The sequence below is a fragment of the Pan paniscus genome, chromosome 18 (assembly GCF_029289425.2).
Source record: "Pan paniscus chromosome 18, NHGRI_mPanPan1-v2.0_pri, whole genome shotgun sequence".
Classification (NCBI taxonomy): Eukaryota; Metazoa; Chordata; class Mammalia; order Primates; family Hominidae; genus Pan; species Pan paniscus.
In genome coordinates, this window is record NC_073267.2 from 77696683 (window position 1) to 77713732 (window position 17050).

The window sequence follows — 17050 nt, forward strand, 5'->3', positions numbered from 1 at the left end:
AGCACTGCAGCCTGGGCAACAGAGCGAGACTCTGTCTCAAAAAAAAAAGTACCATTCTACTGGATATTAAAGCATTTGCTCGGAAGAGAAAGAAATACCATTCTAGACCAGGGGTTATCAAACTATGGCTTTTATAGGCCAAAATGGGCCCTACACCTGGTGTTTTGTTTTTAAAGAGAAAGAGCCTTGCTCTGTCACCCAGGCTGGAGTGTAGTCGTGCAATCATAGCTCACTGCAGCCTTGAACTGGCCTCAGAGGCAGGAATGATCCTCCTGCCTCAGTCTTTCAGGTAGCTGGGACTACAGGTGCATGCCTTCACGTCTAGCTCTACCTGTTTTTGTACAGCTTGTGAACTAGGAGTGGTTTTTATACATTTTTACATGGGTGGAGAAAAAAATCAAAAGAATACTATTTTCTGATGTGAAACTTATGTGGAATTCCAAAGTAACCATCCATAACGATTGTTTTTCATTTATGTATTGACTGGTAACTTTTGTGTTACAGTGACAGAGTTGAGTAAGACAAGAGAACATAAGTGGCACTCTCATCACTTCACACTACCGCTCAGGGCAGTACAAATCACAGTGATGCAGTTAAAACTCAATAGTGTTTCAAGTGCCACAAGTATTGCTGCATTGGGACTTTAAAAAAATAATAATCAGTACATACTCATCATGTCAAAACAAGAAAAAGCAGATATTGAATGTCATTCTTTTGAGGCACAGTGGACTGTGTGTTATCTTGTTATCAAATTAGATAGCAAACTGGGTACCGTGGCTCACGCCTGTAATCTCAGCACTTTGGGAAGCCAAGGCAGGTGGATCACCTGAGGCCAGAAGTTCAAGACCAGCGTGGCCAACATGGTGAAACCCCGTCTCTACTAAAAATGCAAAAATTTAGCCGAGGATGGTGGTGCACACCTGTAGTCCCAGCTACTTGGAAGGCTGAGTCAGGAGAATCGCTTGAACCCAGGAGGCAGAGGTTGCAGTGAGCCAGGATTGTGCCATTGCACTCCAGCCTGGGTGACAGAGTGAGACTCCATCCCCCAAAAAAGAAAAAGTTAGATAGCAAAGCATTGTGTTTATTGTGCCATAGCATTATGGCTAGGCTAAAAGCATATACATCTTATGTAGCCTCACATTTCCATATAGATGTCTCACTGTTACCTCGACTACAGTGTGACCAGCATTGACAACATTAATCTTTTTCCAAAATCAGTGACTTCTTCACATTATTATTATTTTTTTTATTTTTTGAGACAGAGTCTCGCTCTGTCGCCCAAGCTGGAGTACAGTGGCCCGATCTCGGCTCACTGCAAGCTCCACCTCCTGGGTTCACTCCATTCTCCTGCCTCAGCCTCACAAGTAGCTGGGACTACAGGCACCTGCCACCATGCCCGGCTAATTTTTTGTGTTTTTGGTAGAGACGGAGTTTCACCGTGTTAGCCAGGATGGTCTCGATCTCCTGACCTCGTGATCTGCCTGCCTTGGCCTCCCAAAGTGCTGGGATTACAGGTGTGAGCCACCGTGCCCGGCCCACATTATTATTTTTTTAAGAGACAAGGTCTCACACTCTGTCACCCAGGCTGGAGTTTAGTGGCATAATCATAGCTCACTGTAACCTTGAACTCCTGGGATCAGGCAGCCCTCCCACCTCAGCCTTCTAAGTAGCTAGGACTACAGGAGCACACCACCATGCTCAGCTAGTGTGTGCATGTGTGTGTGTGTGTAATGTGGAGATGGGGGTCTCATTGTGTTGCTGGTCTTGAACTCCTGGCCTCAAGCAGTCCTCCCGCCTCAGCCTCCCAAAGTGTTGAGATTACTGGTGTGAGCCATGATGGCCAGCCTTATACTTTGTTTCCTAGTGATACCATCATTCTCCTGGGTACTGAAGCTCAGATCTGACTTATTGGATCCCTCTATCATTCTGTGTATAGTTAGTTATGAAAATCTCTTTAGGGCCTTCTAGGAAAGATTTATTGCATTCATCCCTTTCCATTTCTATTTTCTATTTATGATCCTGCCTCCACCCTAGTTTAAACTTTCAGCACCCATGATTTAAGTGCCTCAGCCCTCTTAACTTGTTTCCATGATTTCATCCGTTCTCTTTCATAGAGGCTTAATTGATTTTTATCATATGCTTACCTGAAGCTCCTGAAAGGGCAGGAATTTATTCTTAGTATAGGATGTAGACAAGCACAAGATAAGGAGACTCAGATATTATATTTTAAATATTGCAGTCTCCTCTCAGGGAACTGACCTTTACGTATCTGAATCAAGTCAAGTAACATGAAGATCAGAGGGAATGATATTTCAGAGGGATAAAATATTAAGTGTGAAAGCCCTGACATTAGGAGTGAGCTTGAGTGGTTCATGCAATAAGGCCAGCAAGGCTAGAGCAGACTGTGGAAAGGGTAAGGCCAACAGTTCAGCCAGGGCCCTAATCACCTTATGCTGTGTAAACCATCATAGGGAATTTGAATTAGTTCTAAATGTGGAGGGAAGCCATTAGAGAGTTCTGAGCAGGGGAGCCAAAGTTATCCAATTTATGTTAACAAGTTTCTTCTGACTCTTGGATAGAGAATGGACTATAGGGCAACAAGAGGGAAGACAGAGAGCAGTTATAAGGCTATTGCAATAGTCCAGGCTTTAATTGCTTCTTTATAAATGTTATAGGACTGAAAACTATCCTGGGTAAAATTGTATTACCTAATAATAGGCAAAAGTCTTAATGTCTTCTTCTGGTTACAGGGAGGATAACCAATAAATTATGAAGTTCGCTGGTTAGAAGTTCCACTGTAAAGCCAAGGCTGGACAAGTAGGCGGGAATAAAACTCACCTGTAAGACTCCACCAAATACAAGGAGGCTACTATACCAAGGAAGAGGAGGCATGGCAGGAGAACTGAGACCCCCCCCTCACTTCATAGGTTTACCTACTGAAGGCAGAAACCCTTAGGCACTTAGGCTGTCATTTACAAAGACTGAAGTATTATCAGGAGAGCTGAAAGAAGTCTCTCCAAGCCAATCTCAAAAGACCCAAGATCTAGTAACATAGCTGAAGAGATACCCTGAGGCTCAGAAATAAAGAGCAAGACTGAAGAGCATAGAGAACTCCTCATAGATTAAAAAATTATCAGCCACGTGGTAAATCAGAGGAAGGTCTTCCAACAGTTTCAAGGACCGGAGACTTGGTTATGAAGCATAGGTAGATCTCTGGAATCTGGCCAGCTCTCAGATTCCCTCGCCAGGCAGAAGAGAGAGACATTCCACCCGCCAGGCCTTTAAAGCCAGTGCTATACTGAATCAGACTATAGCTTCAGTTAAAGTCCAGACACAGTTTAAGAGCTGTGACCTTACAAAAGAAATAGCATGCCCCTTTCTGTAGGTAAATATTTTCTGCTTGAGTCTCTAGACTTTTTTTATACTAAATGTCCATTAAAACAATAAACAACCATACACACACACACAAGAAAATGTGGCCCACATTAAAGAGAAAAAACACTCAATGGTAGCAGACTGAGAGAAGGCTTAGATTAGATATTGGAAAGATACTTTAGAATTACTATAATAAAAATCCTGAATTACCTTGAGGAAAAGGTGGATTCCGTATACATGAAGAGATGGAGGACTTTCATTAGGGCAGAGACAGTTTTTTATTTTAAGTCAAATGGATTGGCTGGGTGCATTGACTCATGCCTGTAATCCCAGCACTTTGGGAGAGGGGTGGATCGCCTGAGGTCAGGAGTTTGAGACCAGCCTGGCCAACATGGTGAAATCTCGTCTCTACTAAAAATACAAAAATTAGCCGAGTGTGGTGGCAGGAGCCTGTAATCAATCCCAGCTTCTCAGGAGGCTGAGGCAGGAGAATCGCTTGAACCTGGGGGGCAGAGGTTGCAGTGGGCTGAGATCGTGTCACTGCACTCCAGCCTGGGGGACAAGAGCGAGACTTCGTCTCAAAAACAACAACAACAAAAACAAAAACAAATGGATAATGATGAGGACAAAGATACAAGAGAAGAAAACTGCAAACCGATATCCTTCATGAATATACATGCAACAGTCTTCAACAAAATGCTTAGCAACCAAATCCATCAGCACACTACAAAAGTTTATACACCATGATCAAGTGGGATCTATCCCAGGAAAGCAAGAGTGGTTCAACATATGAAAATTAATCTGTGTAATTTACTACATTAGTAGAATGAAGAGAAAAACCATGTGGTCATCTCAGTTGATAGAGAAAAAAACCTTTGACAAAATTCAGCAGCCTTTCATGATTTAAAAAAAGCAAAACAGCCGGGCACAGTCACTCACACCTGTAATCTCAGCACTTTGGGAGGTCGAGGCGGGCAGATCACCTGAGGTCAGGAGTTCAGATCGGCCTGGCCAGCATGGTGAAACCCCATCTGTACTAAAAATACAAAAATTAGCCGGGCATGTTGGTGGGTGCCTGTAATCCCAGCTACTCGGGAGGCTGAGGCAGGAAAATCGCTTGAACCCAGGAGGCAGAGGTTGCACTGAGCAGAGATCGTACCACTATACTCCAGCCTGGGTGACAGAGCGAGACTCTGTCTCAAAAAAAGGCAAAACAAAGCAAACTGAAAATAGAGGGAAACTTAGTGTGATTAAGAGGATTCTTTTTTTTTTTTTTTTTTTTTTTTGAGGAATTAACAGTCTTTATTGGGCTCAGACCAGGAGTCCGTGGGTCTTGAGGACCTCTGTGTATTTGTCAATTTTCTTCTCCACGTTCTTCTCGGCCTGTTTCCGTAGCCTCGTGAGCTGTTTCTTCTTCCGGTAGTGGATCTTGGCTTTCTCTTTCCTCTTCTCCTCCAGGGTGGCTGTCACTGCCTGGTACTTCCAGCCAACCTCGTGAGCCAGGCGCCCCAGATAGGCAAACTTTCTTGTAGGCTTCAGACGCACGACCTTGAGGGCAGCAGGAACCACCATCCGCTTTTTCTTGTCGTAGGGCGGTGGGATGCCGTCAAACACCTTGAGACGGTCCAGAGCGGCCTGGCCTCGCTTGGTTTTGTGGGGCAGCATACCTCGCACGGTCCGCCAGAAGATGCGGCTGGGGGCCCGGAAGTGGTAGGGGCCTCGGGAAGGGTTGGTGTTGATCCGCTTGCGGAGGAAAGCCAGGTACTTCAACTTGTTTCTGTAGAAATTGCCAGAAATGTTGATGCCTTCACAGCGTACGACCACCACCTTCCGGCCCAGCAGTACCTGTTTAGCCACCATGGCCGCCAGGCGGCCCAGGAGATGGCCTCGACCATCAAGCACCAGGACCTGCACCTCCGCCATCTTCGGCAGCCTCTTGGAAAAGCGATTAAGAGGATTCTTGAAAAACTCACACCTAATATCATACTTAATGGTTAAAGACTGAAAGGTTTCCCTCTAACATCAGGAACAAGACAAGGATGCCTGCTTTCACTACTGCGATTCAGCCTTATGCTAGAAGTCCTAGCCAGAGCAATTAGGCAATATAAAAGAAAAAAAAAAAAAGGCATAGAAAACAAAGGCACAAACACATTCTCTCTCTCTGTCTCTGTCTCTCTCTCCTTCTCCTTCTCTCCCTCTCTCCCTCTTTCTCTTTCTCGAAGATTGTTGAAATTGTTTGCTTAAATAGGCATTTAACTTGGTTGGAGTCAGCCTGGAAAACTTGTCTCCCTGTGGTTGGTGGCAGCTCAAAATCTCATTTCAGTTTTAGCCTTAGCTAGGCTGCTTGGGGTCTGTAAGTTTATACTTATAAAATTGTAAGTTTATAATATATGGAATAGGGGTTTTCAGACTCTTTCTACTAAAAGTGTCTCCGATTTAACAGTCTGTTAGAGGACCTTCCTATATACCCAAATCTTTAGGTCTGGTCTGAATGGTTAATGTTGCCCAGAGTACAGAATCAGTATTTCTTTTGTGTTTTCTACAGCAGAGTCAGAAAGCTTTGTACAGTTTTGGTCGATCTAGATATTTATCTTAAAAAAATCAAAACCAAACCCACGTTCCTTTATGTAACGTATTCCAGTGTTTTATTTCTTAAACTAATTTGGAAATTTGGAGGGCTGCTCACTGGTTACTTTTGGTTGTATTTTTTGAAATAACATTTTGTGTGTCAATAGTATATGATAGAGATATAATAGACTTACTATTGTTGGCATATTGTAAAATGCATGGATAATGAATTGTGCTTTTCTGTGTTTCTTTTTCCTGATTAGCTCCTGGGCTATAACGAAAAGCCAATAAATCTACAAATGTTTATTGGGACAGCAGATGATCGATATTTACGACCTCATGCATTTTACCAGGTGCATCGAATCACTGGGAAGACAGTCGCTACTGCAAGCCAAGAGATAATAATTGCCAGTACAAAAGTTCTGGAAATTCCACTTCTTCCTGAAAACAATATGTCAGCCAGGTATTTTGAAATATACCTAAAATGTGCAGTTCTTTTTTTCTCTATACTTTCAGAAAAAAAGTAAATATATTTTTGAATATAAATATAAAATATTGTTCTAAATGGCATTATGTAAATAATGTACATTTAGTACATTTTCTGAGAGTGGTAGCATATTTCCAGAAGGAAAATTCAATTCAGTAAGTGTTTTATACTATATATTACCAGCCAAGCCATTATCCTAGGTGATAGGGATATAAATACTGTATCTGGACTTTCATCAAATGGCTCACAGTCTATCTAATAGGGTAGACAATAAATAAACAATTATGATACAATTATGATTGTTCTATTTCCTTAAGGAAAACTTTTGACTTTACCTCCAGGCATCCCACTTGACCCATTTCCAAATAAGATGAGGTGGCCAACTTCTGAATGAGAATGCAATAGAGTTTTGTACAAAAGGATTATATATAGTTGCCTGTAATAGAAACCTGATATGCAGTGGCTTGAACAGTTAGGGGTTTAGTGTTTTATCACATAAACAAAATATACAGATAGATATTTTAGGGCTAGCACACAGTAGCTGCATAAGTCATTAGGGCCCCAAGCAAGTTTTTTCTTCTTTGCCGTCTTTAGCATGTGGTTTCCATCCTAAAGATTGTCTTATGGTCTAAAATGGCTGCTGGAGCTCTAGCCATGACATCCTTATTACCAGAGGGGATAATAAGGAGAAAGGTGTGGAGGAAGGGTAAAAGGGAACTTCCACTGGAGTCAAATCCTCTTTTAAGAACCTTTTCCTAAAACCTACTTAACAACTCTACATCTCATTGATCATGCTTATATGTAAGGAACACATGGTTATGTTTACCAGAACACATTGTCACCTCAAATAATTTAGGGAGGCCGAGCACCATGGCTCATGCCTGTAATCCCAGTATTTTGGGAGGCCAAGGCAGGCGGATCACCTGAGCTCAGGAGTTTCAGACCAGCCTGAGCAATGTGGCGAAACCTTGTCTCTACTAAAATTACAGAAATTAGCCGAGTGCGGTTGCGCCTGTCTGTAGTCCCAGTTACTTGGGAGACTGAGGTAGGAGGATCACTTGCCCAGGAGGCAGAGGTGGCAGTTAGTCGAGATGGTGCCACTACACTCCAGCCTGGGCAAGAGTGAGATCCTATCTTTAAAAACAAAAAACAAACAAAGCAACGTAGGGGCCTGTTACTGAGGAAGAAGAAAAGAAAGGATATTGAGTAGGCACCTATCAGTGGGTAGTAGGCACAACCAGACATGGGAAATATAGATTTTTATTACAGAAATTGTTTCAAACTACACTATAGACCTTTTTTTTTTTATATATATATATTTTTATTTATTTTTTTCGAGATGGAGTCTCGCTCTGTGGCCCAGGTTGGAGTGCAGTGGTGCAATCTCGGCTCACGCAAGCTCCGCCTCCTGGGTTGATGCCATTCTCCTGCCCCAGCCTCCTGAGTAGCTGGGACTAGAGGCACCTGCCACCACGCCCGGCTAATTTTTTTGTATTTTTAGTAGAGATGGGGTTTCACCGTGTTAGCCAGGATGGTCTTGATCTCCTGACCTCGTGATCCACCCACCTCGGCCTCCCGAAGTGTTGGGATTACAGGCGTGAGCCACTGAGCCTGGCCCACAGACCTTTCTTAAGGCAGGAATAACATCCATCCCAGGCTATTGCAAGAACAGTCCTATAAAACAGATTTCAGCTGGGCGCAGTGGCTCACACCTATTATCCCAGCACTTTGGGAGGCCGAGGCGGGCGGATTACCTGAGACCAGGAGTTTGAGACCAGCCTGGCCAACATGGTGAAACCCGTCTCTGCTAAAAATACAAAAAATTAGCTGGGTGTGGTGGCGGGTGTCTGTAATCCCAGCTACTCGGGAGGCTGAGGCAGGAGAATTGCTTGAACCCCAGAGGTGGAGGCTGCAGTGGGCTGAGATCACTCCATTGCATCAAGAGCGAAACTCCGACTCAAAAAGAAAAACCCCAAAAAATCAGATTTCAGTCTTGAGCTCTCTTCATTTAAATTTATATTTAAATAAACTTTTTAGATGAGCTGAGTGTGCTCCCTGAGGACATAGAAACTGATATGTTTCTATTAGGTAAAATAAGAGTTGCCTCAATACATAACTTATTTTGGGCAGATCACTTGAGGGTCAGGAGTTCGAGACCAGCGTGGCCAATATGGTGAAACCCCCAACTCTACTAAAAAATAGAAAAATTAGCTGGGCATAGTTGTCCTGTCTGTAGTCCCAGCTGCTCAGGAGGCTGAGGCTTGAGAATCGCTTGAATCCAGGAGGCAGAGGTTGTAGTGACCCCAGATTGCGCCATTGCACTCCAGCCTGGGCGACAGAGTGAGACTTAGTCTCAAAACAAAAAACAAAAAACCTTATTCTGTTAATTACTACCAGAAAAGAAAAGTTAATATAAATTTAAATAAAATCTTATTTTTGCCTGCTTTGGTTCAGATGGACAGTACTCAAGAACCTAACCCAGCAAATCATTGCATAGGGGCTATGACAGAGTTTTTTCACAGCAAAGGCAGACAGCTAGCTGATAATCTCTACTCTTAAATTTTTTTTTTTTTAGACTGTCTAAATTTGTTGCCCAGGCTGGAGTGCAGTGGCACCATCTTAGCTCACTACAACCTCTGCCTCCCAGGCTCAAGTGATTCTCGTGCTTCAGCCACCCAAGTAGCTGAGATTGCACACGTGCACCACCACTCCTGGCTAATTTTTGTATTTTTAGTAGACACAGGGTTTTGCCATGTTGACCAGGCTGGTCTCGACCTCCTGGCCTCAAGCAGTCCACCCGCTTTAGCCTCCCAAAGTGCTGGGATTACAGATGTGAGCCACTGCACCGGCCTTAAACATTTGTGTTCTATAATGTAGAAAGAACTTTGGAATCTCAGCCTGTATTTATTCAGATACTCGAGCAAAACTTTCTTGAGGAAAAATATTGACACCAGGCATCCTATTGGACACATTTTCAAATAAGGTAACATGCCCAACCTCTGAATGAGAATACAAGTAGGCTTCTTCCCTTTTGTTCTGGGATCTTACTTTTTTATATAGCATCAGAAGCATGTGATATGTGATTAGTCAGCTGTAGAGGGAAATTTAAAAATCACCTTTGAACTATCTTTTTCCAAAAACTCAGGAAATTGATCCCTAGACGATAGTTTGCAGGCCATGTTTGCATTCATTCCTCTGGATATTCAAAGCACGATATTCAAATCAAGTTAAATAGAAAAATCACAAGTTTATTCTGTTACTTAACTTGGCTTGAGGGACAGTATGAGAAATAGCCATGAACATACTTCATAATCTGAAAAACCACTATTAAAGACAGTTTCTCTTAGGTTGATCACTATTGCATGCATGTGTGCATGCACACACAAACACAGTCCTTTCAACTTAAAGGAAAAAAGTTAGTGTTTCCCGATGGCATGGTAGATTTTGCTTTACCGTACAACACGTGGCCTATAACAACTTTATCACATTTACTTTTTGCCTTGGCTTCCAGAACTTCATAGTCAAGCCCATTTACAGTAATTATAGTAATTTGTACAACTCTAGACTTGGAGTTTACTTCCTAGTGTTTTAAAATTTTTTCTATTTATTTTTTCTTGGCTTTATTTGTATCTATATTGTAAAATGCCTCATATCCTTTCTGAAAATAATATATAAACCAATAAATAGAAAACAGTATATTAATTTCTATGAAAAATTATCAAGAAATTGGGAAAGGCTCATATCCCAAATAATATGAAAGCATTGGAGCAGTAGGATCTAAATTTACCTGTCTCCTCCATCATCTTCCATTTACTAGCACATGGAACAAGGGTAATAGTCATAATTTATGTCCCTTCCTCAACCAGATCTAGCATGTACGGTGTATTTTAGACCAGAAAGGACCAGGCTGCAGAAATACCACTATGACTAGTAACATACAGGTAGTCCTCCTCCTGCAACCCTACCACACACATACCTAAAACTTCTTGACCATTCTATCTGCTCTGTGCTGGTAGATTGTGGAACAGGAGTTCTGTAGGACCCAAGCGTTATGTATATTGGAGAAAGGATTAAATAAGGGGCAACTAGGATGTTACTAAACCTAAGAAACTTTTTTTAGGTACTGTAGATACCAGGGTAGCTAATGATGAATGAGCCTGTTTACTCAGTAGCTAATTGCTAGGATAAACTAGTATCCTAATAGCTTGTTGAATGTAACTATATTATTCAGTACAGTGGTTGAATATAATATAGTTCCAGATAATGGTAGGTTTAAAATTCCCAGGTGATAGATAAGACCATGGTTCAAAATAATTTATGCATAAGTGAACCTTAAGTATGTATTAAGTGTCTTTACTGTTCTCTTAAGGCAATAAGGTGTGGAAAAATTCGTAGATACTCCCTTGGTTTTGCCTACTAAGCCACGGGCTTGGTTATTTCAAGCCTAAACTCTTTTTTTTTTTTTTTTTTAAGATCTCAATTGGCTTTATCGGTGATTCTGGAATTGGGCAACACTTCATTCCATAAAATACATAAGTGTTCCGACAAGGTTGACTTTATAGACAGAGAAGGGCTGAAGAAAGACAAGCAAAGATCAAAGAACATGTTAATCTTTTTTTTTTTTTTTTTTTTATTGATCATTCTTGGGTGTTTCTTGCAGAGGGGGATTTGGCAGGGTCATAGGACAATAGTGGAGGGAAGGTCAGCAGATAAACAAGTGAACAAAGGTCTCTGGTTTTCCTAGGCAGAGGACCCTGCGGCCTTCCGCAGTGTTTGTGTCCCTGGGTACTTGAGATTAGGGAGTGGTGATGACTCTTAACGAGCATGCTGCCTTCAAGCATCTGTTTAACAAAGCACATCTTGCATCACCCTTAATCCATTTAACCCTGAGTGGACACAGCACATGTTTCAGAGAGCACAGGGTTGGGGGTAAGGTCACAGATCAACAGGATAAGAATTTTTCTTAGTACAGAACAAAATGAAAAGTCTCCCATGTCTACCTCTTTCTACACAGACACGGCAACCATCCGATTTCTCAATCTTTTCCCCACCTTTCCCCCCTTTCTATTCCATAAAACCGCCATTGTCATCATGGCCCGTTCTCAATGAGCTGTTGGGTACACCTCCCAGACGGGGTGGTGGCCGGGCAGAGGGGCTCCTCACTTCCCAGTAGGGGCGGCCGGGCAGAGGCGCCCCTCACCTCCCGGGCGGGGCGGCTGGCTGGGCGGGGGGCTGACCCCCCCCACCTCCCTCCCGGATGGGGCGGCTGGCCGGCAGAGGGGCTCCTCACTTCCCAGTAGGGGCGGCCGGGCAGAGGCGCCCCTCACCTCCCGGACGGGGCGGCTGGCCGGGCGGGGGGCTGACCCCCCCACCTCCCTCCCGAACGGGGCGGCTGGCTGGGCAGAGGGGCTCCTCACTTCCCAGTAGGGGCGGCCGGGCAGAGGCGCCCCTCACCTCCCGGACGGGGCGGCTGGCCGGGTGGGGGGCTGACCCCCCCACCTCCCTCCCGGACGGGGCGGCTGGCCTGGCGGGGGCTGACCCCCACCTCCCTCCCGGACAGGGTGGCTGCCGGGCGGAGACGCTCCTCACTTCCCAGACGGGGTGGCTGCCGGGCGGAGGGGCTCCTCACTTCTCAGACGGGGCGGCTGCCGGGTGGAGGGGCTCCTCACTTCTCAGACGGGGCGGCCAGGCAGAGACGCTCCTCACCTCCCAGACGGGGTCGCGGCTGGGCAGAGGTGCTCCTCACATCCCAGACGGGGCGGTGGGGCAGAGGCGCTCCCCACATCTCAGACGATGGGCGGCCGGGCAGAGACGCTCCTCACTTCCTAGATGGGATGGCAGCCGGGAAGAGGCGCTCCTCACTTCCTAGATGGGATGGCGGCCGGGCAGAGAGCTCCTCACTTTCCAGACTGGGCAGCCAGGCAGAGGGGCTCCTCACGTCCCAGACAATGGGCGGCCAGGCAGAGACGCTCCTCACTTCCCAGACAGGGTGGCGGCCGGGCAGAGGCTGCAATCTCGGCACTTTGGGAGGCCAAGGCAGGCGGCTGGGAGGTGGAGGTTGTAGCGAGCCGAGATCACGCCACTGCACTCCAGCCTGGGCACCATTGAGCACTGAGTGAACCAGACTCCGTCTGCAATCCCAGCACCTCGGGAGGCCGAGGCTGGCGGATCACTCGCGGTTAGGAGCTGGCGACCAGCTCGGCCAACACAGCGAAACCCCGTCTCCACCAAAAAAATACGAAAACCAGTCAGGTGTGGCGGCGCGCGCCTGCAATCGCAGGCTGAGGCAGGAGAATCAGGCAGGGAGGTTGCAGTGAGCCGAGATGGCAGCAGTACAGTCCAGCTTCGGCTCGGCATCAGAGGGAGACCGTGGAAAGAGAGGGAGAGGGAGACCGTGGGGAGAGGGAGAGGGAGAGCGCCTAATCTCTTTTTTAAGACCATTACACTAACCCATAAGTCACAGAGCTACCCTACAAGATGCTTTAAATATAGGATGCCAGTATTTATTGCCTTAGCTCTTTGCAGCTCCTTTGTTTTTTAACATTGGATTAATATTGATGTAGCAGTGCTACACCTTGATTTAAAATGGCATGGTGGCTCATGCCTGTAATCCCAGCTCTTTGGGAGGCTGAGGTGGGCGGATCACGAGATCAGGAGATCGAGACCATCCTGGCCAACATGGTGAAACCCCGTCTCTACTGAAAATACAAAAAAATTAGCCGGACGTGGTGGTGCACGCCTGTAATCCCAGCTATTTGGGAGGCTGAGGCAGGAGAATCCCTTGAACCCGGGAGGCGGAGGTTGCAGTGAGCCAAGATGGCGCCACTGCACTCCACCCTGGCGACAGAGCAAGACTCAGTCTCAAAAAAATTTAAAAAACATTTAAAAAAATAAATAAATGTAGTTTTAAAGATAATTTAATACTTATTTTCACCACTACATAAGAGTTTTTTTCTTGTTTTATTTTGCTTGCTTTTTTGTTTTTTGCATTTAAGAGTTTTCAGATGTACTTTCTGGTACTGTTATTTCACATCTATTAGGAACTTAGTTTGCTGCTAGTATGCCTTTGCTCAGTACTTAATAACACAGATGATCTCTGCTATTTCCCCTGAAGACCCATGTTGGCATGTTAACATGAATAATCACTAATTTGATATAACTTGATAATATTGCTTTGAGCTAAAGTGCAGTTGTTCAGTATCAGTTATATAATTTGTTATCTATAAATGGCAAATGCTTTTTTAGTTTTCAAAATTGTTGCATTTAAAAAAAATTCTTCTCCTGTGTCTTTCTGAAGATGAAAAATTTTGAGTGGCTTAATTCCTTTTGGGATTCTGCTTTCTGTATTATTGGTTGTCTTTTTTTTCTTTTTCTTTTTCTTTTTTTTTTTTTTTTGGTGGAGATGGAGTCTTGCTCTGTTGCCCAGGCTGGAGTGCAGTGGCGTAATCTCAGCTCATTGCAACCTCTGCCTCCTGGGCTCAAGCAGTTTTCCTGCCTCAGCCTCCCAAGTAGCTGAGACTACAGGCACACGCCACCATGCCTGGCTAATTTTTGTATTTTAGCAGAGACAGGGTTTCACTGTGTTGGCTAGGCTGGTCTCGAAATACTGACCTCAGGTGATCCACTCACCTTGGCCTCCCAAAGTGCTGGGATTACAGGCATGAGCTACTGCACCCGGCCGGTTCTTGTCTTGCTATCCTAGTTCTGTAATATATTGTCCTTCAAAGTGACTTCTGCAGCCTCTGTGCAATAAGCATTAGGGTTGGAACTGTTGATAGATCCAGTAAGAGGACAGATAACAACGAATGCCTTGTTAGCAAGGTTAACTAGTATATTTGATCATAATTAGTTATCCATTTGCTTTATTCTTCCAATATGTGAATAACAAAGGTATTTTGTAGCTTCTGTTGTTTCCTGCCACAATAGTGTGTTAAACAGTCATACTTAATAATAAAGTTAGCAGATGATGAAACGTTATACCTTAAATGCAGAACCTTCATCTTACTTGTGCATTCCTTAGAAATTCAAGAATTTTAGCCTGATAGATTGTTTTTATTAATAAATACATCACTATAAAAGTCTAAATATGCTGTTGATAAATTATTTGTTGTTCTGACGTAGTTACATGTGTAGAATTAAAGAGTCTTTATTTCAGCTGTCTGGTTCTAACACTCCAAAAATGTAATGGCTTATAGTTATCACTCTATTATTTTGCATGATTCTTTGGGTTGACTGAGCTCAACTGGTCCATTCACATGGTGTCAGCTGGGGTCACTTAAGTACCTGGATTAAGTGGGAGCTCAGCTAGGGTTGAACATCCAAAACGGCTAGGGTGGCTGGGTGGCTGGAGTGGTTAGGGATTGTCTGGGCCTTTCTCTGCACCATGCTAGTTGGACTTCTTACTCAGGACTCCAAAATAGCAAAAGTGGAAGTTACCAGCCTTCTTCAGTGCTAGGCTCATAACTTGCATATTGTCACTTGGCCACACTCCATTTGTCAAAGCAAGTCATAGGCCAGTTCTCAAGGAGAGCAGGCATAGATACTCTACGTCTTAATGGCACGAGGAAAGGCATGCAAGTACTGGAATGAAGAGGAATTATTAACTTTGCAGACAATCTACTAAGTTTTGCACTTTTATCGTACAAAAATATTTTTAATGCCTAAACTTCAGTTTAGCAGAGAATAGCAATCATACATATCTTTCTTTTTTGACCTAATTTTGGGTAGTTTTTTTCTGACAAATTAACAATTTCTATGTAGTTGAGTTGTTTATAACCATGATTATCAATAAACAAATTAAATTTTTGTATTTTTCTCTTTAGTATTGATTGTGCAGGTATTTTGAAACTCCGCAATTCAGATATAGAACTTCGAAAAGGAGAAACTGATATTGGCAGAAAGAATACTAGAGTACGACTTGTGTTTCGTGTACACATCCCACAGCCCAGTGGAAAAGTCCTTTCTCTGCAGATAGCCTCTATACCCGTTGAGTGCTGTAAGTGAGCTTGTGATGATGTTTTAAGATCTTGTGTATAATAGCTTATTTTCTGTTTTACTTATAATGTAATGTATGCGTCTGAAGTGCAAACTGAGGCATACAATCTGGGTTGCTGGTTTGATTTTCTCATGTGGAAATGAGCTAACATGTTTGGGTGGAAGAGTACTGATCTTGGAATTAGAAAATGGTTTCTCATGATAGTTTGACTAGGTAGCTCTGTGAACTACAGACAACCTCTCTTGACCACAGTTTTCTTGTCTGTAAGTGAGAATGGGGGGCCTGATGCCATCTGAGGACCAAATCATGAAGCTATGATTCAGATGCTTTTAAGTATCACTTGGTCTTTATTTCATTAAAATGTCAGCCTTCATGCTAGGAGGTACTTACTTCTGTAAGCTGATACTTTAGCTAAATAAGACTTAACAGAGCTTTTGTTCAAATTATTTACAACATCTGATTGAGATAGTGAATGTTTTTTCCTAACATACAAAACCAAGATACAAGAAAAGACCCTGCAGCCTGACATGTACTCAATCCTGGGGAACTGTGGATCTTGGGCAGGTTAGCTGATATGACTTGAAATATTGAGACTAATACTTGATCTTTAGGACATAATTTAGAATATTCTGATTCCATGTTTTATTTGCATAGGAGAAAACAGAGGCACAAGTATCTCTAGTACTCATTCAAGGTTATTTGCTTTTTAGTGATAGAGCTGTGCTGCCTAGAAAACAGGTTTTCTTATACTCTGTTGATTATATAATGTTTTATATCTGTTAACCATATGTGTTCTTTTTTTTTTTTTTTTGAGACGGAGATTTACTCTTCTCGCCCAGGTTGGAGTGCAGTGGTGTGATCTTGGCTCACTGCAACCTCCACCTCCTAGGTTCAAACGATTCTCCTGCCTCAGCCTCCCAAGTAGCTGGGATTACAGGCACCCGCCACCATATCTGGCTAAGTTTTTGTATTTTTAGTAGAGACAGGGTTTCATCATGTTGGCCAGGCTGGCCTCGAAATCCTGACCTCAGGTGATCCACCCGCGTTGGCCTCCCAAGTGCAGGGATTACAGGCGTGAGCCACTGCGCCCAGCCAAACACATGTATTCTTTTTTTCGGGTGAGGGGGTTGGGTGTTTTTTGAGACGGAGTCTCACTCTCTTGCCCAGGCTGGAATGTGGTGGCGCAATCTCAACTCACTGCATCCTCCACCTCCAGGGTTTAAGCGATTTTCTCCTGCCTCAGCCTCCTGAGTAGCTGGGGCTACAGGGGCATGCCACCATACCTGGCTAATTTTTGTATTTTTAGTAGAGACGAGGTTTCACCATGTTGGCCATGCTGGTCTCGAAATTCTGACTTGAAGTGATCTGCCCACCTCAGCCTCCCAAAGTGCTGGGATTACAGGTGTGAGCCACTGCACCCAGCTTGTATTCTTTTATTATTATTTTTTAGACGGAGCCTCCCTCTTTCATCCAGGCTCGAGTGCAATGGCACGATCTCGGCTCACTGCAACCTCCACCTCCCATGTTCAAGTGATTCTCCTGCCTCAGCCTCCTGAGTAGCTGACATTATAGGCGTGTGCCACCACACCCAGCTAATTTTTGTATTTTTAGTAGAGACGGGGTTT

At 43.9% G+C, this 17050-nt stretch overlaps 2 protein-coding genes across 10 annotated transcripts in view; one reads left to right on the plus strand and one right to left on the minus strand.

Moving 5' to 3' along the window:
- Nucleotides 1-17050, plus strand: part of NFATC3 (nuclear factor of activated T cells 3) — a 147846-nt gene that overhangs the window by 70193 nt on the left and 60603 nt on the right. For all 9 annotated transcript variants that reach the window (XM_034940507.3, XM_055100358.2, XM_034940512.3 and 6 more), the window contains exons 4-5: nt 6207-6406; nt 15253-15425. In XM_034940507.3, the coding sequence (XP_034796398.1) occupies nt 6207-6406; nt 15253-15425 (373 nt within the window). The remainder of the gene's footprint in view (nt 1-6206; nt 6407-15252; nt 15426-17050) is intronic.
- On the minus strand, nt 3005-6234 carry LOC106633921 (large ribosomal subunit protein uL13-like). The gene has a single exon (XM_063597696.1). The coding sequence runs from the start codon at nt 5296-5298 to the stop codon at nt 4687-4689; it is 612 nt and encodes a 203-aa protein (XP_063453766.1). The 5' UTR covers nt 5299-6234; the 3' UTR covers nt 3005-4686.

Bases quoted from the DNA above. Each gene is read 5' to 3' on its own strand.
- LOC106633921 (XM_063597696.1), bottom strand. From the start codon at position 5,298: ATGGCGGAGGTGCAGGTCCTGGTGCTTGATGGTCGAGGCCATCTCCTG.